The sequence below is a fragment of the Bufo bufo genome, chromosome 1, assembly GCF_905171765.1.
Source record: "Bufo bufo chromosome 1, aBufBuf1.1, whole genome shotgun sequence".
NCBI classification, from domain to species: domain Eukaryota; kingdom Metazoa; phylum Chordata; class Amphibia; order Anura; family Bufonidae; genus Bufo; species Bufo bufo.
The window spans coordinates 351,681,992-351,704,699 of NC_053389.1; the positions used below are offsets into that span (position 1 = coordinate 351,681,992).

The 22,708-nt window shown below is 44.5% G+C and overlaps 1 protein-coding gene across 2 annotated transcripts in view; it reads right to left on the reverse strand.

The window, feature by feature from the left end:
• Positions 1–22,708, reverse strand: part of DOCK2 (dedicator of cytokinesis 2) — a 1,232,183-nt gene that overhangs the window by 975,050 nt on the left and 234,425 nt on the right. For both annotated transcript variants that reach the window (XM_040442815.1, XM_040442808.1), the window contains exon 8: positions 19,688–19,842. In XM_040442815.1, coding sequence (XP_040298749.1) covers positions 19,688–19,842 — 155 coding nt within the window. The remainder of the gene's footprint in view (positions 1–19,687; positions 19,843–22,708) is intronic.

Consider the following 22,708-nt stretch of genomic DNA (forward strand, 5'->3'; position numbering starts at 1 on the left):
TAGGAACTCATTGAGGGTTTCTTATCCTGGTTTATATATGCAGGTTTCATGTTCAGTTAATAGTTATTTTCAGCAAATGTTTGGTGCTCCACCTTCTGGTCATAATTATGCTTGCAGGGAGTTTTATATCATTATATTGGCATATGAATGGCACCTTTAGTTTTAAATATCGCCACATACAATGTGCACGGCTGCAACAACCCAATTAAAAGGAGTTGTGTGTTCCGAGGTATTAAAAAAGCAGCAATTGATGTTATTATGCTGCAAGAAACTCATTTTACGGCCCGACATATTCCTAACTTGAGTAACACTTCCTTTCATCATTGGTACCATTCTTGCTCCGATAATGCCGCTTCCAAGGGAGTGAGCATAGGGATCAAGAAAAATGTTCCATTCAGCCTACATTCACAATTGGCAGATCCTGGAGGCAGATACCTACTACTAAATTGCGAGATAGGACATGCTAAGTATGCGATATGCAATCTATATGCGCCAAACACGAAAACAGTCCACTGGCTCATTGAAACTTTAGATAAAGTAGCCGTGTTTGCCTCTGGTGGGTTAATTATTGGAGGGGATTTTAATTTGACCCTAAATCCGTTACTGGATTCCTCATCCAAAAAATCGGCTATATCATTTAGGGCACTGAAGTCTTTACAGACTCGCCTGCAGGATATCCTTGTGGTGGATGTTTGGAGATCGGTTCATGGGGACAAAAGGGACTATACCTTCTATTCTAATCCACATAAATCGTACCAGAGACTGAATTATATTATGATCCAAGACACCAGTCTGTCATTGGTACAATCGGCGGATATAGATTGCATAGCGATTTCTGATCATGCAATGGTACAATGTGCCTTACAGGTCCCTAACACAAGAGGGAAAGAATGGTCATGGAGATTGAACCATACGTTACTTGACACCCAATCTGAGGTAAACACTATCACTAAGAAACTGCAGGAGTACTTTGATCTTAATGTAAACACTGCAACCACACCTGCTATTACGTGGGAAGCACATAAGGCGGTTATAAGAGGCGAATTTATAGCTTTAGTGGCATATCTAAAAAGGGAAAGGACAAAGCAACTGACTGAACTACTGTCCCGTATCTCCCAAGTGGAGAGAACCCATAAAAGATCTTTGGCAATTAAGGACCTTGAGACACTCATAAGGCTTAGACAGGAACTTAAGGCACTGTTAAATGTTAAAGTGGCAAAAGCCTATTTAAGGGTGAAGCACAAACACTATATACATGGGAACAGGGGCAGCAGAGTCTTGTCCGCCATGATCAAAAAACTAACTGAGCAGACCTTTATTAAGCAAATGGTGACTCAATCAGGGAAGACCACGGTGGACCCTGGAGAAATTTCCAATGTTTTCACTAAATATTATCATGAACTGTATAATCTGAGGAAGGGAGAGACTATTGAGGAACAGCTAGTTAGGCAAGGAAGGACAGATATCTTTTTGCAGGAATTAGGTTTGCCGTCGTTGTCTGCAGAGGAAAGTGAGAACTTAATTTCCCCAATACTGCTACAAGAAGTAGAGAAAGTCCTAAAATCAACACCAAAAGGGAAAAGCCCGGGACCTGACGGACTGACGGTAGCGTATTATAAAAAGTTTTTCCCAATATTAGGCCCTCATATTGTATCTCTCTTTAACTCACTGTTAAATGGAACCCCATTACCTAAACAGGCACTAGAAGCCCATATTACAATTTTACCAAAACCAGGGAAGGACCCTGACCTGCCTGCTAGCTACAGGCCAATTTCATTGCTTAACGCTGATGTTAAGTTATGGGCAAAGGTCTTAGCCTACAGAATATCCCCTCTTCTTAAGAACTTGATCTCGCCCGAACAGTCAGGCTTTGTGGGTGGAAGGGAGTGCAGGGATAGCACCAAATTTGGGAATTTGTCTAACTTTAAAATAAATTTAGCTAAATGTGTAGCATTGGGGGTTAACACTCCACAGTCTACTGTGACTCATCTTAAAGCACACTACCCCTTCCAGTGGAAAGTGGAGAGTTTAGATTACCTTGGAGTTCAAATAACGAGGCACCCAGATAAACTCTTCTCCCAGAATTACCCCAAGTTACTAGAGAGCATTAAGCTGCAACTAAAAGAACTTAAAATTCCTTTTCTGACATGGTTAGGGAGAAAAAATGTTATTAAAACTTATATTTTGCCCAAATTACTATACTTAATGCAGACTTTACCGATAGCTCTACCCTGTCAATTTCTAGGCCAAATAAGGAGAACCTTTTCCTCGTTCGTGTGGAATCAAGCTAAACCCAGGATTGCTTATAAGCAATTAATACTTCCCAAACATAAAGGTGGGTTTGGATTGCCAGATGGGAATAGTTATTATAGAGCAATTCAAATGAGGTTGCATTCTGAGATCATAAATCTAAAAGTGGATAAGATGGGCTGTCAAATAGCGAGGAAGCTGTTGGGACCCAGAGGGATAGCTATGTTGTGGGCTGTAGGCCAAAAACACCAGAGGGGTATTAAGGTTCCTACATTACTTAAAGGGGTGGCTGACTCTTGGCATAAAATGTCGGAATTTTTACATCCCACTGGTTGTATCTCCCCCTTGACGCCCATTAAATTTCTACCTTACCTGGTTAAAGAGGACTTCAGTGACGAAATGGGAATGTGGGCTGCTTTGGGGGATGTAGCAATAGGAGATCTGTTAGTAAAGCGTGAGATCCCAGACCTGTCATCTATGAAGGACAACTTCCGGCGGGTACCCTGGACCTGGACACAATACTCGCAATTTAACAACATATGTCGACAATATTTATGCACTACACCCAGTAATTATGTTCCTTCGTGGTATGATGGGATATGGTCACAGACAGTCAGCAGGAAGGGGGCAATTTCCCGGTTTTATAATAAAATTATGGAAATAGGTTCTAGGGCTAGACCTTGATTTATCGACCAATGGGCTACTGAGATGGAAATAATGACTAGTGATGCTACCTTAGAGAACGTATTAAAACACTCGCACGGCTATTCACGCTGTATAAAAATACAAGAGAATGCTTTTAAAGTTACCACTAGATGGTATAAAACACCGGATAAGTTACATATCATCTCGCCCACCTATTCTGCTGACTGCTGGAGATGTGGGGAGGACAGAGGGACCATGTTCCATATTTGGTGGACATGTCCAAAAATCAAAAAGTTCTGGGACATGGTGTCGGAGAAGGTGCAAAGTATATGTAAGATCAAATTTCCTATCACCCCCTTAGTAGCTATACTAAATATGCCAGACAGCAACTATAAACTGACAACACATTCTTTGGTGGCACAGCTAATAGCAGCCGCAAAATTACTAATACCAAAATATTGGTTGTCAAAGGAAGTGCCGACTTTAAGAGAATGGATGTATAAGGTTCAGGAGATTTGCCAGTTAGAAGAAATGACAAGTTGGGAATCCTTATCTCATGATAGGTTCCTGGCGAACTGGAGTAACTAGAAAGAATGGTATAATTCTACTTTGATATCTGATCCGTGAGAAAAGAAATGGCCCAAAAACCTGAATCTAATAGAAATGTGTAAGATTATGGCCCAGTGGAATAAAGGCTTAATTGGGGAGTTAGATATAAAAACTGTATTAATGGATATATCGCAGTGCACATTATACTTGAAAAATACGCCTACCGTTTTAAAGTGCCTTTATAAAGGTGCCAATTTTCCATACAGGATTAATTTATGCACTTTATTCACTTCAAAGTCTAGATGTGATGATCATTCCTTGCATGTATAACTGCATTATTCATGTGACCAGATATGTTTGTTATGGAGCAATTATTGTTTCTGTGGTTTTTACTTGTACTTGTCATACGATGGAATCTCAAATAAACTAAGATTTGATAAAAAAATAAATCTTATACTGTATTACGGTAAATTTTTTCCACACTTACGGTAATTACCAGTAAGGCAATAGCATGATTATAAAACGTCTCAATTGATAAAGATGTGATAAAGTATCCATGATAGTAGTTCAATACATTATTTGATGTGATTCATCGAGCAAGTGTATCCTGGGCATAGTCAATGACACTATACTATCACATTTAGAATAGCTTTTGATTTGGATCATCTTATTTATCCACCCAATTCTTAATCCATAAAAGGGTTATCCTCGTGGAAGCCTTGATCTTTGCATATTGGTATGAAACCGATGGGCCCGATATGCATTGAATAGTGTCTATTTCATCATTATTTTGTAAATGTCACAATTATATTAGGCATTCTCCCTGTTTATGAATCCCCTGAAGAACCAATAGCCTTGGGGAAACGTGTTATGAATTTTCATTGCCTCAGTCCATTTAAAATGAGCTTTAGCCCAAAGAAGATGGATTTTGTTGACATATGGCTGCTTCTTTGCATGATACAGCTTTAAACTTGTATCTGTGAATTGCAAAGTGAACTGAATTGCAAACAATGACTTCTGGAAGTGTTCCTGAGTCCATGCAGTGCTTTCCAGTACAGAATCATGCCTGTTTTAATGCAGTGCCACTTGGGGACCCTTAAATCACAAGTATAGATGAGCGAATTTTTTAAAAATTCTATTCGCCGGTTCGCCAATTTTTTTGGGGGAAAATTTTGTTCCATCTGAATTTATTTGTGGTGAATTATGTTAAAAAAAACAGCTGCAGAGAGCCTTTATAGTGGTGTAGCCACTGTGCCTTGCAGTAACACACATATGGAGTCTGCCTTAGTAGTGAAATAATACTGTGAGTCAGTATGACATGAAGATGACAGGGGTCGCTCTTAGAATCACTGCACACTTCACTTATTTGGGCAGTCACGGGGCCAAAACTGACCAAATAACTCAAGTATGAACTCAGCCTTACAGGTCGATGTTAGCGCCAAGAAGAAGGGAACTCCTTTTACACCGTTGTCAGCTGATTCCACAGAGATATCTACAAAACCTGTTCTATTAAATGATTATACAAGTAGAGCCCCGTGACAGAGTGGCGAGGGTGTCAGCAGTAAGTTTGTGTTGACGTCACTGATTATTTTGCACTTCCTCTGATCCGTCAGAACAATAACCCACAAGAAACGGATCCTGTCTGTTGAACATCCGACGTCACTCGGTCAGCATTTGGTCAGGAATCCATCAGTATTGCTAATGCCAAAAAAAACAGTAGTGGATCCAAAACAGAGATGACACATGAACTGAATATTTGCATGTCTTCTGTTTTTTGTACCCACTCCTGCTTTTGGCTACTAAATCACAAGCCAGTTCTGATGGGACCATACAGGCCTTACAGCTGCTACACAGACAGGATCCGTTGTGCGTCTCATTTTTCCTTCTGACAGATTAGAAGAAGGGTCAAATAAATGATGATGGTTTGTGCAGGCTGTGTTCAACTGTAGAACACAAAAAAAAAATGGTGCTACATAGGGTGATAACGTTCGATTAAAATAATAGTACTGTCTCCAAAAATGGAGGCTCACCTTGGAGGGTTATGCTAAGTGCAGGCACAACTCTAGTATAGGCACGTATGGGGCTGTTAGAGTCCCCTTGTAGCGGATGGTATGCAGCCAGGGATGCAGGTACTTCTGGTCAGGGATGCCTGGGGTCCCTTAGAAAGCTGGTAGATAAACAGGGAAGGATGTCCCATGGCGCAAAAACCACCCGGTGGTTTGGTTAAGATGCAGGATTCTTTATTAAGCATGCAGTACAACGCGTTTCGGGGATAAAATCCCCTTCTTCAGGTACTAATTACTTGCAAGTAGAGTTGAACGGACACCTGGATGTTGGGGTTCGACGGGTTCGGCCAAACTTCACAAAAAAGTTAGAGTTTGGAACTCGAACTTGACCCCGAACCCCATTGAAGTCAGTGGGGACCCGAACTTTTGAGCACTGAAATGGCTCTAAAAATGTCATGGAAAGGGCTAGAGGGCTGCAAATGCCAGCAAAATGTGGTTAAGAGCATGACAAGTGCTCTGCAAACAAATGTGGATAGGGAAATGACTTTAAATAACATAAAATACATAAAAATAAAAAATAATAATCTTGATCTAGGAGGATGAGGTTCATATGGAGTAGGAGGTTGAGGAGGCATTGGATGTGGCGTGTAGGTGGTAGCAGCGGTGGAGGAGGAGGAGGTAGCCTACACTGCTTTTTGGTTTTACATTTTTTTTATTTTATTTTTTTATATGGGTACACTCCAAAACATTGGGAAATATAACCTGTGATAGCCCTCTCCAGTCGTGCTAAACACACGTTCAGACAATCCACTGGCTGCAGGGCAGGCCAGCACCTCCAAGGCGTAAAGGGAAATCTCAGGCCATGTGCCCAATTTGGAGACCCAGAAGTTGCAGGGGGCAGACCCATCAGTCAGTTCATGTAGGCATGTGCACACATACGTCCCCGTGATGTTCACGATCCAATTGGATATCTGCTCTATCAACTTTCAATGTTCTTTTCTGCGCCTACCATGTTGATCACGGTCAGCGGCGAATCAGGGTTCCACGCCGGATAGGGAGCGTGAGAAAGGGATAGCACATCCAAGGGAGATCAAAGGATGAAATTTAATTGTGATCAAGCGGAAATGTGGGAGAAGCTATTAAAACGGAAGAATCAAAGGAAAGGAGGGGGCGCGAGGTAATTACCCACTCCCGACTCGGGGAGGTAGTGACGATAAATAACAATACAGGACTCTTAAGATGCCCTGTTATTGGAATGATTAATAAAAAATTATAGGGAATGTCACTGGGGTATTTTGGATTTGGAAACGTTAGACAGGAGATCGCTTTGTTGACTCTAGATAATTTCTGCCCAATCGCACGTCCCCGTTACGTCCACAATCCATTTGGAAATCTTCTCTATCAACTTTCTATGTTCTTTTCTGAGCCTACCATGTTGATCACGGTTATCGGCGAATTAGGGTTCCACACTGGAGAGGGAGCGTGAGAAAGAGAGACCACATCCAAGGGAGGTTAATTGTTTGAAATTAAATATGATTGAGCGGAAAAGTGGGACAAATTATTGAAGCGCAAATGTGGGACAAGTTGTTAAAGTTTAAGCATTGACTGAAAGGAGGGGGCGCGCATCAATTAAAGAAGAATTTTTGAAATGTAATTCCCTGTCACCTATGCAGAGCAGGGGTTTGTATAAGGTAATGTTGTGGTAAATATTAATAGTTGTAATTAGCTCGCATCAAAGTTTGTGTAAGGAAAAAGGTAAGTCTCCCCCCTCAGCCCCAGTCAGAGAGCCACACATCTGTTACCATCTTGGTTGAAGATTCTAAGAGACTCCTCCCGCCCTTCTCAGTCTCCTCACCTTTATTTACTAACAAAAGGTACAAAAGGGGCTGGCCCAAGACAAGGATACAGGAAGTGATAACATGCAGGAAGAGATGTCAAAGGACAGGGCGGGGCAATCAATGTGGCTAGGACAATGCACACGCCCCATCCCTGTCAGCATTCAACACTGCTCAAAGGTGATCAGTGTCTAATAAAGATCATTCTACTGGTTCCCATAGGTTTGAAATTATCTGCGAGACATTGCTACAGCTATTGTCAGTATACGGTACTAGTATACCGACAAGGCAGATATGCATGTCTTAAAAGCAGACATTTCTCCAAGACACAGGGAGACAGATGACAAACTATAAAAACACACACACATCCTAAAGTAAAATGTCTGCATAATAAAATTTCCACAACAGTCCCTCCTCTTTGTCATATGCTCGCCAATGTCCCTCGACGGATCTCGATCTTCTTCTTTGAAAAAAAAACAGTCTTTGTAAAGTCAATCTTGACACGTCTTCTTTTCTTCGGGAGGTGACGTTTCGCGTTGGTCGCCGGCTGGTTTGGGATCCTCTGCATCTGGTCCATGGTTTGGTCTTCAGGGCGTCTTGTCTGTTCGGTCTTCGGTAACTCAGTCGATTAGACATCAGGAACATCTCACTCCGGCGTATAGAAGGAATGGAAACAAAAAACATAAGTACATGTCCCATTTCCTTTCACCCGGATCCAATGGAAAACCAGTGAGCCCCAAGACCTCCCAAAGCTTTAAAAAGGATTCTAACCGTCACTAGTCATAGCTCCGCCTCTGTCCTGCTCCTGTCAGTATGGGCCTGACCCTTTGTCAATGGTGTCTGCTAGCCAGGCATAACCTTCCTCACAACCGGAGGATCCCACATCTACAGGTCGCCTAGCTGCCCGGACACCCATACAGGATTAATAAGCAAGGAGCAGGAGCCAGAGCTAATATTAATAATGTATCGTCTATCAACAAATGCCTCCTTGTAACAAATAAACAAAAGTGATACTCTGCATTCTTTGACTTAGTTGAGCAGCTTCTTGCAGTGACCGGTGTGGATCCAGTTGTCTCGTCCTTCGAACTTCAGAGAGGTTGGCGTCATCAGCAGCACCTGGAATGGCCCAAGATATCTCGGCTCTAGTCCCGTCCTCGGATGTTTCTTTAGCACGATCCAATCACCTGGTTGACTAGAATGAACACTGGTTATTGAGTCTGGGTCCGGAAGAGAACTCCCGAACCCGGTGGTGGACATCGGGTGATAACCCGTGGGGCTGCCTGGGGGCATACCTGATGGAATAAAAGGGTTACAGTGGAACATTCAGGCCATGGATCGGCCGTGATTTTTACCTTCTTTGCAAAAATCAGACCCAAGTACCAGCAAAGAAAAGGATTGACATTTGAGAGGTTAGAAAGTTTGAAGATCGTTGTTTTCTGCACCACTTTCCCCCCTTCTCATCGTCCTTAAAACCAGGACGAAGAGAAGCTGGATTAAACATGGTGCATCGTCTCAAGGTTAGATGGAGAGATGACATAGAGAAAGAGAAAAGCGCTTCTCTTGGACTCTGCAGTCCTAGCGGGACGGGATTACATGACAGTGTTAGTTCGCACTGTCTGGGACTTTTGAATGCCCTGTTGCTGGAGCCCGATGGATTCGTGCAGCCACAGTTCTGCCTTCTGGAGGGAACCATGGCTTTGGAGTCTAGTGGGGAATTCACGGACAAACTTTTCCCAAATCCAGACCTCAAAGGTCCCCTCTTTGGGGATGGTCCACTCTGAACCTACAGTCCATTGGTGCCAATCTTTGAGGGGCTTAACAACTCCTCCTCCATAGATGGATTTCATGTACTGCTTGGCTATCCTATAGTCAGAAGTGGTACCCTTCTGTTCCCTACACTCATGCTCGAGCTACAGTTTCCCGCGACCTACGCAAGGAATTTTCCCGCGACCTACGCAAGGAATTGTCCCGCGACCTACGCAAGGACTGCCCTGCGACACACGCTGGGCGGCTGTTACTCCCCTTCGTTTGCCTCTGAGGTGCCCCCAGGGTTTCTGGCACCGACACACGGACTCCGTTCACCCTAGTTAGACCTCAGGAAAAGGAGTAATCAGTGTGAGGAAAAGGGCTCTCGCCGACACACGGCGGCCCTCTGAGTCTCCTAATGAGATATACCAGCCTCGGTTTTGGCTCTAAATAGTGACCTGACCACAGGATAGGGCTTCCAATTGACCTGGAGTTGGAAAAGGGGTTCACAGAGAACACACAGTACCTTCTGTGGGGACGAGGGGTGCACAGAGAACACACAGTACCTTCTGTGGGGACGGGGGGTGCACAGGAAACAAACACACAGTACTCCTGTGGGGAATGGGGTTACTCACACAGCTTTTGGTATGCCCAGGTGATATATATCTCCTTGTCTCCTTAAAAAAATGCTCATCAACTCACTTTCCTTTGCCGATATGATTCTATATAGTCAAGCTGAACAGCACACGCAGCCCTTTTTGCAGTGACTGATCAAAAACCTCTCACTCAGCAGCAACCCTTGAATTCAGACAGTAGTTCCCACACAATATCATGAGACCCCCAGTACTCCTAACCAAATCTGCAGAGAAAAGAGAGGGAAAGAGAGAGAAAAAAGAGAAAAGCGCCAAAATATGAAAAACCTAAAAAAATTAATAAAAAGGAAAAAAAAATTATAATAGGCTAAAAAATAAAAATGGGTTGGTAAATAAGGAAAAACTGAAAGAGACTTCAATAAAAACCTAAAAAAAATAATAATAATAAATGGATTAGTAAAATAAGAAGACCTGTAAACAGGAGAGAAAAACAAACACAACAAACTTCAGTTACAGACAGTCCTACTGCATACATTGAGATTCAGTAAAAAGTTAATTTTACCTTAGCCCAAAACGCATACAAAAACTAAAACCTTAGGAACACATACAATTGTATAGGACTGAATTAACAAATCAATGTCTTAGAGGGTTCCCCTGAAACCATACAGGAGAATTTCTACCCATCCAGTAATTGAAATGTTAATTTGCCCCCAGCCCCAAACAGCTTCAGATTCATTTTACCAGAGAAGCAGGATTTAACATCACAAGGTCCCAAAACCGGTTTCTTTCACATTTTAACCGTTCATATTGTGATTTAAAATCCGCCTCACTGACAGATGACCTCGGCTGTTCCTGGGGTCTCTGCCTTTGCAAAGAAGCATGTCTGGGACCATTGCCCCATCGTGTTGAATAAACCACTTTACTTCTAGGTGTGGTTCTGGGGTACTTAACATACCTGTGTCTGTTGCCATTAGCAACGTTACAATATCGTGCAATGTGCCCGTATTCCCTGCATGCAAAACAAAGAATACCTCGCCTCCCTGCATAATACCTTGTCTGGGCACATGGCGATTTGATTTGGCGCACAACATTAACCATATTGAGTCCACTTACCACGGACTCATCTGAGGAATCTTCTGGCCTTGTGTTAATACGCTCAACTCCGGGGTCAGACACATTGTCCATCTCCATCCCTGAGTCGGTTCCACTATCTGACCCACAATCCTCAGACTTCTCCATACTTACAGCCCATACATTGCCTCCAATCCCAGACACATTACTCTCTAACGGTTGTTTCAATAACTCTGGCAATTCCCTTACAGCACCCTGTGCTTGCATCAGGCGTTCAGATAAACATTCATTCTCCTTGCGCAGCTCAGTATTATACCTCACAGTACATTCATAATTAGCGCTAGCTTCAGCTGCCTGCTGGACAAGAGTTCTCAATTTAACAATTTCCACTTTTAAATCTTCCACTTCTCCTTCCAAACTCAGCTTCAGCCTACAAGACTCCTGATATTTATCTGCTATCCACCCAGCAGCAAAAATCAGAGCATACTTGCCTTTCCTTTTGCGCCATTTTTTGGTACCGATCAGGTTTGCTACACAATTCTGGGCCTGCAGCCATGGATCAGTAGATCCCTGCATAGCCTGAAGAATGGCCGCCGTGTCCTTTAACTTTGCTACTTCTTTAAAAATACTTTCCATTGCACAAAAACAAACCCCACAATGGTTGATACAAAAAACAAAACACTAGTACCAATTTCTAGAAGTTGTCCCAATACTTTTGGCACAGAACCTTTCTACACTGTAGTACCCGTATTAATTATGCCAAACAAGTCTACAATTCAGTGTAACAGCCACAGATATACAAACATTAAGCAGAATCATCAACTATAGGACGATTTCACCACTAAACTGCCACTAATGCTCACACAAGGATTCCTGTGTCAGACTGGTCACTGAGCTATAACATAACCGAACACTCAACCGATATCCAGCATAAAACTTATCAACACAAAATAAAACTGTACATAGAAAGGTTACAAAAAGACAAGATAACTATTCTGGACAAAACTAACATTTCAGGCAAAAACAATCAGATCGCTTTCCATAGTCAACTGACTAAAATGGCCGCCAAGCACATGGTAAAGATGGCCTCCAAGCACATGGTAAAGATGGCCTCCAAGCACATGGTCATCACACAGAGGAAATCAATATAGTGTGTACAAAATGCAACAATAAAAACAGTTTCTATATTCCCTGTTCCCTACTCCCTGAAACCAGAGCACAACCTCCACTCTGTGGGTGATTTACAGGTTAACAATATAAAAATACTCTAAATGCTGTCTCTAATGTACAAACACTAAAACCAATTGCTGCCTCTATAAACCTCTATAAAATTGCCTCTTACAAAATCAAAGTAACAAAAGTTAAGAAGTTACAAAAAAACACAATACCCTGTCTACTTCTCATCATACAATCTCATCATACAACCTCTGTACAATCAACTCACAAGGGAAAAACACTTACACACCCCCTGATGCAGCAGATAACAATCATATACACAATAGGTTCTTTTTAAGTAGATTTCTTTCCTGATATCAGCAGATTGGAGTACGCAGATTTAAATTCCCAAAGAGCAAAACTTTCTCAACAATGAGAGTAAGGAAAAGGATATTACCTTATGCCGGCCTTTTTTGCTTTTTGAAAATTAAGCTGTGTCTCCTTTAAGTTCTGCTAATAACGGGGAAAAAAATTAGCTTTCTAATTCGTGGTCGCCAACTGTTGTGGTAAATATTAATAGTTGTAATTAGCTCGCATCAAAGTTTGTGTAAGGAAAAAGGTAAGTCTCCCCCCTCAGCCCCAGTCAGAGAGCCACACATCTGTTACCATCTTGGTTGAAGATTCTAAGAGACTCCTCCCGCCCTTCTCAGTCTCCTCACCTTTATTTACTAACAAAAGGTACAAAAGGGGCTGGCCCAAGACAAGGATACAGGAAGTGATAACATGCAGGAAGAGATGTCAAAGGACAGGGCGGGGCAATCAATGTGGCTAGGACAATGCACACGCCCCATCCCTGTCAGCATTCAACACTGCTCAAAGGTGATCAGTGTCTAATAAAGATCATTCTACTGGTTCCCATAGGTTTGAAATTATCTGCGAGACATTGCTACAGCTATTGTCAGTATACGGTACTAGTATACCGACAAGGCAGATATGCATGTCTTAAAAGCAGACATTTCTCCAAGACACAGGGAGACAGATGACAAACTATAAAAACACACACACATCCTAAAGTAAAATGTCCGCATAATAAAATTTCCACAACAGTAAAATTGGTAAAATGTCACCTGACAATGTAACAGACGATTTTTTGAAATTTATGTCCCTATCACTTATGCAGAGCAGGGGTTTAATCACGGCAAAAATGGTCAAATGTCACCCAAGAATGTAACAGACAAATTAGTGAAATGTTTTTACCTGTCAACTAGGTACAGCAGGGTTATATCACACTCAAAAATTGGTGAATTTCACCCTAATATGTAACAGACAAATTAATAAATTTATTTTACCTGTCTACTAGGTAAAGCAGTGGTATATCACACCTAAAAATTGTTGAATTTCACCCAAAAATGTAACAGACAAATTAGTGAAATGACATAAAATAAAATATGTACAAATAAGAAAAAATAAACTTGATTTATGAGGTGGAGGTCCATATGGAGTAGGAGTTTGAGTAGGAAGCGGTGGACGTAGCAGTGTAGGTGGAAGCAGCGGTGGAGGAGGACGAGGTTGCCAACATTGTTTTTTGGTTTTAATTTTTTTATTTTTTATTAGGGTACACTCCAAAAGAGTGTGAAATATCCAAAATACAACAATGAGCAATTGCGCTGTAGTATAACAATGGCTGGTTAAGGCCGGTATACATGTCTTTTCTGCACAAGGTACGGACAAATCCTGTGGGATCCATGCCTGGTTCATTTTAATGAACGTGAGCTTGTCCACATTGCTGTGGACAGGCGGCTGTTTTTGTCTGTGATAACGCCCCCTGGCATGCTAAACACATGTTCAGACAATACACTAGCTGCAGGGCAGGCCAGCACCTCCAAGGCGTAAAGGGCAAGCTCAAGCCATGTGCCCAATTTGGAGACCCAGAAGTTGAAGGGGGCAGACCCTTCATTCAGTACGTGTAGGCATGTGCACACATACTGCTCCACCATGTTGCTGAAATGCTGGTGGTGCTGGTTGTTGTGGCGTGCTGACAAAGCTTTTCCACATTTCGGCCATGCTAACCCTTCTGAGGTGCTGGTGGTGCCCCAGCTGCATTGGTGACCTCCTCCTTCTGCCTTCACCTTGTGCTTCCACTGTACCCCGCTGTCAGATGGGAATGCCATCAGCAGTGCGTCTACCAGCGTGTGCTTGTATTCTCACATCTTACGATCATGCTCCAGTGAGGGAATTAAGGACCAGTACGTTATCCTTGTAACGGGGATCCAGCAGCGTGGCCACCCAGTAATCAGCACAAGTTAGAATATGGGAAACTCGGCGGTAGTTGCGGAGACACTGCAGCATGTAATCGCTCATGTGTACCAGGCTGCCCAAAAGCAACGAAAAGCTGTCCTCTATGGGAGGTGTATCGTCTGTGTCCTCTGTATGCCCCCCAGGCATGCACCAGTGATGGCCATGAGCTGGTTTGGGTGCCACCCTGCTGTGAACACTGTTCCTCCTCCTCCATCTCCTCCTCCTCATCCTCCACCTCCTCATCCTCCAGAACTGTGCCCTGGCTGGACAATTGTGTACCTGGCGTTTGTGGGTGCAGGAACCCACCCTCGGAGCCACTGGCCGGAAACACTATGAAATGATCCATCTTCCTCCTCCTCCTCCTGTGCCACATCCTCTTCCATCATCGCCAGCAGCGTTTTGTCAAGGAGGCATAGAAGTGGGATAGTACCGCTGAGAATGGCATTTTCGGCACTGGCCATGTTGGTGGAGTACTCGAAACAGTGCAACAAGGAACACAGGTGTCGCATGGAGGCCAAGTCATTGGTGGTGAAGTCGTGCTGTTCCGCAGAGCGACTCACCCGTGCGTGCTGCAGCTGAAACTCCACTATCGCCTGCTGCTGCTCGCACAGTCTGGCCAGCATGTGCAAGGTGGAGTTCCACCTTCGGGGCACGTCGCATATGAGGCGGTGAGCGGGAAGGCCAAAGTTACGCTGCAGTGCTGACAGGCGAGCAGCAGCAGGGTGAGAACGCCGAAATCGCGCAAATACGGCCCGCACTTTATGCAGCAGCTCTGACATATCAGGGTAATTTTTAAGGAGCCTCTGCACCACCAAATTCAGCACATGCGCCAGGCAAGGGATGTGCGTCAAATCGGCTAGTCCCAGAGCTGCTATGAGATTTCGCCCATTATCGCACACCACCAGGCCGGGATTGAGGCTCACTGGCACCAGCTACTCGTTGGTCTTTTGTTCAAGGCCCGTCAAAAGCTCCTGCACGGTGTGGGGTTTGTCCCCCAAACAGATACGTTTTAAAACTGCCTGCTGTCGTTTACCCCTGGCTGTGCTGAAGTTGGTGGTGAAGGTGTTACGCTGACCGGATGAGGAGCGGGTAGAGGATGAGGAAGCTGAGTAGGAGGAGGAAGCAACAGGAGGCAAACTGAAGCGCCCTGCAATCCTCAGAAGGACATGCGCCAAGCTGCTATCCGCCTCAGGCCCAGCCACAGCTGCATTTACCCAGTGTGCTGTTAGGGAGATATAACGTCCCTGACCGTGCTTACTGGTAAACGTATCCGTAGTTAGGTGGACCTTGCCACAGATGACGTTGTGCAGTGCACACCTGATTTTGTCCCCCACTTGGTTGTGCAGGGAAGGGATGGCACGCCTAGAAAAGTAGTGGCGGCTGGGCACGACGTACTGTGGGACAGCCACTGCCATAAGGCGTTTAGAACTCTCCGTCTCCACCAGACGGAATGACAGCATTTCAAAGAACAGTCATTTTGAAATGCTGGCATTCAGGGCCAGGGATCACGGGTGGGTAGGGGGGTGCTTCCTCTTCCGCTCCAGTGTTTGGGAGATGGAGAGCTGAACCCTTCCATGAGACATTGTGGAGATGCTTGGTGACCCAGGTGCTGGTGTTGCAGACGAGGAAACAGGAGGAGCCAGAGACCTTTTTTGGTTTTTGAGGTGTCTACGCCACTGCAGCTCGTGTTTTGCACTTAGATGCCTGGTCATGCAGGTTGTGCTCAGGTTTAGATAGTTTATGCCTCGCTTCAGGCTCTGATTGCACAGCGTGCAAACCACATGTGTCTTGTCGTCAGCACATTGTCTGAAGAACTGCCACGTCAGGTACAACTGCCACCTAGGTACAACTGCTTTGCGAAGGCACATCACAAATGCCTATGGGATCAACACATGAGTACAAGCAGCACCCAAACTTAAAGCCACCATCCTCTTCCTGGTCCAGCATCTTCAGCCACGTCAACCACTGCTGCCCTCCTTGCCCCCTCTCAACCACTCCCCACTCCGCCTCTCACCTTTAGCAGTTCCTGCTCATCTGCCCACAATCAGGTGTCTGTCAAGGAAATGTTTGAGCGTAAGAAGCCAATGTCACAGAGTTACCTCCTTGCCCGGCGTCTGACAGCTGGCTTGTCGGAACTCTTAGCCCGCCAGCTTTTACCATACAAGCTGGTGGAGTCTGAGGCCTTCAAAAAATATGTAGCTATTGGGACACCGCAGTGGAAGGTTCCCGGCCTAATTTTTTTTTTCACAAAAGGCAATCCCCAACCTGTACTCTATTGTGGAAAAGGAAGTCATGGCATGTCTGGCACACAGTGTTGGGGGCAAGGGTCCATCTGACCACTGATACCTGGTCTTCAAAGCACGGCCAGGGCAGGTATATCACATACACTGCGCATTGGGTAAACCTGCTGACGGCTGCCAAGCATGGAATGCGTGGCTCTGCAGCGGAGTTGGTGACACCGCCACGACTTGCAGGCAGGCCTGCTGCCACCTCCTCTACTCCTCCTACTCCATCCTCTTCGCTAACCTCCTCGGCTGAGTCCTCTTCTGCTGCTGCGTCTTGCTCCACATCAACTGTACCCCCCCAGCTCCCCAGGGGCTATTCCACATCCTGGATACGACAGTGTCACGCCGTCTTGGGGTTGACTTGCCTGAAAGCAGAGAGTCACACCGGACCAGCACCCCTGTCCGCCCTGAACGCACAGGTGGATCAGTGGCTGACCCCGCACCAACTGGAGATTGGCAAAGTGGTGTGTGACAACGGAAGAAATCTGTTGGCGGCATTGAATTTGGGCAAGTTGACACATGTGCCGTGCATGGCACATGTGTTGAATCTGATCGTACAACGCTTTGTGTATAAGTACCCAGGCTTACAGGACGTCCTCAAGCAGGCCAGGAAGGTGTGTGGCCATTTCAGGCGTTCCTACACGGCCATGGTGCACTTTTCTGATATTCAGCAATGAAACAACATGCCTCACGCGCTTGATTTGCGACAGCCCGACACGTTGAAATTCAACACTCCTAATGTTCGACCGCCTGCTCCAACAAGAAAAAGCCGTCAACGAGTATTTGTATGACTGGGGTGCTAGGACAGCCTCTGCGGAGCTGGGTATTTTTAGTTACGTTACTGCCACGTTACTGGACGGTCATGCGCAATGCCTGTAGGCTCATGCGTCCTTTTGAGGAGGTGACAAACCTCATCCCATTTGTTTTTTTCCTGGAGCGTGCCCTGCGAAGAGTGCTGGATCAGGCCGTAGATGAGCGTGAAGAGGAAGAGTTGTGGTCACCATCACCACCAGAAACAGCCTTATCAGCATCGCTTGCTGGACCTGCGGCAACGCTGGAAGAGGAGTCTGAGGAAGAGGAGTCAGAGGAGGAATGTGGCTTTGAGGAGGAGAAAGACCAACCACAGCAGGCATCCCAGGGTGCTCGTTGTCACCTATCTGGGACCCGTGGTGTTGTACGTGGCTGGGGGGAAGAACAGACCTACAATGAGATCAATGAGGACGAGGAACAGGACATGAGTAGCTCGGCATCTAACCTTGTGCAAATGGGGTCTTTCATGCTGTCATGCCTGTTGAGGGACCCTCGTATAAAAAGGCTGAAGGAGAACGACCTGTACTGGGTGGCCACGCTACTAGACCCCCGGTATAAGCAGAAAGTGGCTGAAATGTTACCGAATTACCGGAAGTCGGAAAGGATGCAGCAGTTCCAAAACAAGTTAAAAAGTATGCTTTACACAGCGTATAAGGGTGATGTCACAGCACAACGGGAATCTAACAGGGGAAGAGGTGAAAGTAATCCTCCTCCTACCACGACCACGCCGGCAAGGACAGGATGCTTTACAGACGTGTTGTTGATGGAGGACATGCAGAGCTTTTTAAGTCCTACGCATCGCCACAGCCCTTCGGGGTCCACCCTCAGTGAACGACTCGACCGACAGGTAGCAGACTACCTTGCTTTAACTGCAGATATCGACACTCTGAGGAGCGATGAACCCCTTGACTACTGGGTGTGCAGGCTTGACCTGTGGCCTGAGCTATCCCAATTTGCGATAGAACTTCTGGCCTGCCCCGCTTCAAGTGTCCTGTCAGAAAGGACCTTCAGCGCAGCAGGAGGTATTGTCACTGAGAAGAGAAGTCGCCTAGGTCAAAAAAGTCTAGATTACCTCACCTTTATTAAGATGAATGAGGCATGGATCCCGAAAGGACTGACAGTGGGGGATGCATTTGACTAAAAAAGGCCAGATGAGATGCCTTGGGCTAAAAATGGTCCCCACGCTGCTGAATTTTATCTCTGCATGCCGGATGACTTGTGTGACTTCTCCGCCACCAACTAGGGTTCAAGCCGCAATGTTTTAGTACACTTTCTGCCTGGAAAACATCAATTTTTTCGGCGGCTGCAACAATACCAATTTTTTCAGGCATGTGTACATGCCAAATTTTTCTGGCCTCTGGTGCTGCACTGTGGCTGCAAAAACAAAACAAAAAAAAAGGCACATACATGTGTCAATTCCCCTTTGTGATCGTTACCTTGATGTGGTGAAGTGGCTTGCGTATCACAATGAAGCGATCACCTCTATGAGTTGGCACACCCCAGATGATATTCAACTAGATCAACACAACCAGTGCGTGCAAGGGTGTACTTCCTCTAACTATTATCAAACACAATGATCAAGTACCAAAATACCCAAAATATCAAAGTTTATTATATTCACATTAAAAACGTACATACACACATACAGACATGTGGAAACAAAATAAAGTGCCAAAAAGCGATAGCTCGCATATATCCTGAGAGACCGCAATATGATGTATGACATGGACTAACATCTGAAAAGCGTGACCATATAGCATATATCTATATCCTATGCACCTCTGTGGTGCATACCTCTCATGCAGCCGGGAATCACATAATAGAATGCATATTATCAAATTCTAATCCAATCTAAGTACGTGAAAAGAACACAACAAGTTCATACTAGTCAATAATGATAAGTATCTGGACTCATGTCCAAGGAATATGGTATCATGATCTAATCCTCTTTTACCCGATGGCCCAGGTGTGTGTCAAACAGGATAAGCGATCGCTAGCTGGCGTGCCCCTCTACGCGCGTTTCGCGTTAGCTTCTTCAGGAGGAGTGCTCTCAGGATATATGCGAGCTGTCGCTTTTTGGCACTTTATTTTGTTTCCACGTGTCCGTATGTGTGTATGTACGTTTTTAATGTGAATATAATAAACTTTGATATTTTGGGTATTTTGGTACTTGATCATTGTGTTGATAACACCCCAGATGATAACATAGAAACATAGAAACATAGAATGTGTCGGCAGATAAGAACCATTTGCCATCTTAAACATAGGTGAACCACAGAAATCCTTGCCCAAACTACACAATCTTTCCTCCAGCAAAGACATTTTCTAACAATGCGTCTAAACAAAGTTTATGGGTTTCTTTATCTGTCTTATTTTCTTCTGCAGTGTAGAAAAGTGAAATAGCTTTCCAAGTTATTGCTGAGTGGCTAGTGATAATTTCCTACCTTATAATTCTTTGTTTCTGAGGGTCGTACAATGACATAAAAAGTTCAGCATCTTCTCCTATCCTGCAGACAAAGTTTCTTACAAAGACATAGAGACTGTGCGTGGGAGAAGAAGTTATACGACCATGCATGGCAAAGTCATTTTGATCTTTGGTCTGAAAAATAAAAGAAATATATGATGACTTAAAATACAAATCACCTCAGGGTAAGTGGTACAGCAGAGTGGGTTTATTAAAAAAAAAAAAACAGCTATTGTTTTTTCAACTAATTTTATAACATCATTTCAGACAATTTGCTCCTAAATGTGTTGGAGAGAGTATAAAAATTTATTCAATTTGTTATGATAAAAAGCGGTCATCATTTTCTAGGCCCAAGCAACATATGCTTCTTTAATCTCCAAAGGGAAAAACTAGAGTTTGCTTGTTCCTCAGCTGATCATTTGCTTTATTGTATGAGCCAATTATCCGGAATGAGCGTTCCTATTAAAGCACGTTCTCGATAATTTGCCCGATTATCGTGTGGTATACTAGGGGCTTTGTACTCTACTGTCCAGACTCAACTCTTTGTGTATTAACAATTCCTGCTTCTGATCTTAATCTATTCAGGATATAATTATTTTAATTCTATAGATGACAGAAGAGCAGGGCAAAAAAAATCTTTCTGTAACGAGGGGTAGGCGTGCTTCCTTCGCAGCACCACCGGCAACCTGTGCAAGAAAAGGTGCAAGGACGTAGCCTGCGTCCTCATCTCCATGGCAGCAGGCAAGCAGCAGGGGAGCAGAGCGCCGATAATGATGATCGGTGCTCAGCTGAGTTGGGCTGCTGTCGCGTGACTCACCAGCCAGGCCTATTTAAACAGGCAGCCTGCTGGCCACAGATTGCCTGTGATTAAGGTCTTCATACGTTGCTGTATTCCTGGCATTGTGTTCCTTAATCCTGAACTCGGCTCTGCTCGTTTGACCTCACTTCTGCTTATCCCCTGTTGTTTGTCGTGATCTCCTGGTACTGACTTCCGGCTACTTTGACTTGCTTTGTGTTCTGTATGTCCTGTCTCTTGTTTTCCCCTGCACTTACTTAAGTTAGGGACTGCCGTCCAGTTGCGCCTTGTTACCTAGGACAGATCGTGAAATTAGGTAGGGGCAGAGGCGTAGGTGGCAGTCAGGGGTGCACGCTTCCCTACCCCCATCCGTGACAGAATCACAGGCCCACCTACATTATGGACCCGATGCGAGAGCTCACTGATCAGGTCCATAACCTTGCACAAATTGTACAGGAGTTAGTGGAAAGATTACAGCAACAGGAATCTGCTCAGACCCTACCTGTACTGGGTTCCTCCGTACAGCACATGGGACCCCATGTTAAGTTGCCGGATCGGTTTTTGGGAGACCGCAGATGTTTCCTTGCATTTAGGGAGAGCTGTAAGTTGTACTTCCGTTTACACCCCTATTCTTCTTGATCCGAACACCAAAAAGTGGGGATAGTTATCTCTCTGTTACAAGGTGACCCACAGGAACGGGCATACTCCCTGCCCACTGACTCCCTGTGTCTTATGTCTGTTAAAGCATTTTTTCAGGCTCTGGGTATCCTATATGATGAACCGAATAGGGCAACCGTGGCTGAGTCCCAGTTGAAATCCCTCACCCAGGGAAACCGACCTGTAGAGGAATATTGCACTCAATTTTGAAAGTGGTGTGTTCCCTTGGGCTGGAATGAGCCCGCTCTGAAATGTCAGTTCAGGGCAGGACTCTCCGAAAGTCTTAAAGACATGCTAGTTAGCTACCCCTGTCCTGACACTTTAGAACAAATTATGACTCTTTCTGTGAGACTGGGCAGACGCATTAGGGAACATCAGCGGGAGCATCTGTTCGTTCCACAGTCTACGACCAAACCTGACTCCTTTCCTGTAGGGGTCCAGGTGTAAACTCTTTTGGATGAGCCCATGCAACTTGGCATGATGAGGAGAGACCAACGTCGCCAGCGAGGTACATGTTTGGCGATTTCGGCCATTGGGTACAACATTGCCCCAAGGTCCCTCCTTCCGGAAGGTCACCCAAACCAGATGTTTCCAAGGATAAAGGCACTTCAAGAGGTGGTAAAGAAAAAACTATTAGTAACAGTGATGATTTCTTTTGGTTCCAGTAAGGGTACTGGGGAGGACTTTATTGACTCGGGTTCCGCCTCTAGTTTTGTTGATTATAAATGTATTCTTTCTATGGGAATACCTATGTTGGCTCTTCCTAACCCCATCCACATAGTTGCCATTGACTCTACTCCTTTGGTGGGTGGAATAGTCAAATTTTGTACTCATGAGGTTACTATGACTGTGGGGGTTTGTCACACCGAAATTTGTTCTTTTCTTGTATTAGAGAACTTACCTGTAGAAGTGGTTTTGGGCATGCCATGGCTTCAACTTCATAACCCTGTCATTAATTGGGCTACTGACAAAGTTGAGAAGTGGGGTCCTAAATGTTTTTCCTATTGTTTACCGGTTGTCCAGGCTGGAATCACAATTGAATCTAAAAACCCCTCCCTCCGGATATTAGTGACTTTATTGATGTTTTTTCCTCATCTGATGTTGAGAAGCTGCCACCCCACAGACCATATGATTGTGCTATTAATCTCGTTGCAGGATCTAAGTTCCCAAAGGGCCATGTTTATAATTTATCCGGTTCTGAGCGAATCTCTATGAAGGAGTATCTCAAAGAAAGTTTATTAAAAGGTCATATCAGACACTTTGTTTCACCTATGGGGGCAGGGTTCTTTTTTTGTGGAGAAAAAGGATGGAAGTGGAGGTGGGATGGAGACCCTGTATCGATTATAGAGAATTAAACAAAATCACTATTAAAAATCAGTATTTCTTACCATTGATTCCAGACCTGTTCAATCAGGTGCTTGGGGCCTGTTGGTTTTCTAAGCTTGATTTAAAAGAAGCCTACAATTTGATTCATATTAGGGAGGGGAACGAGTTGAAGACAGCTTTTAACACTTCTGAGGGTCACTTCGAATATTTGGTCATGCCATT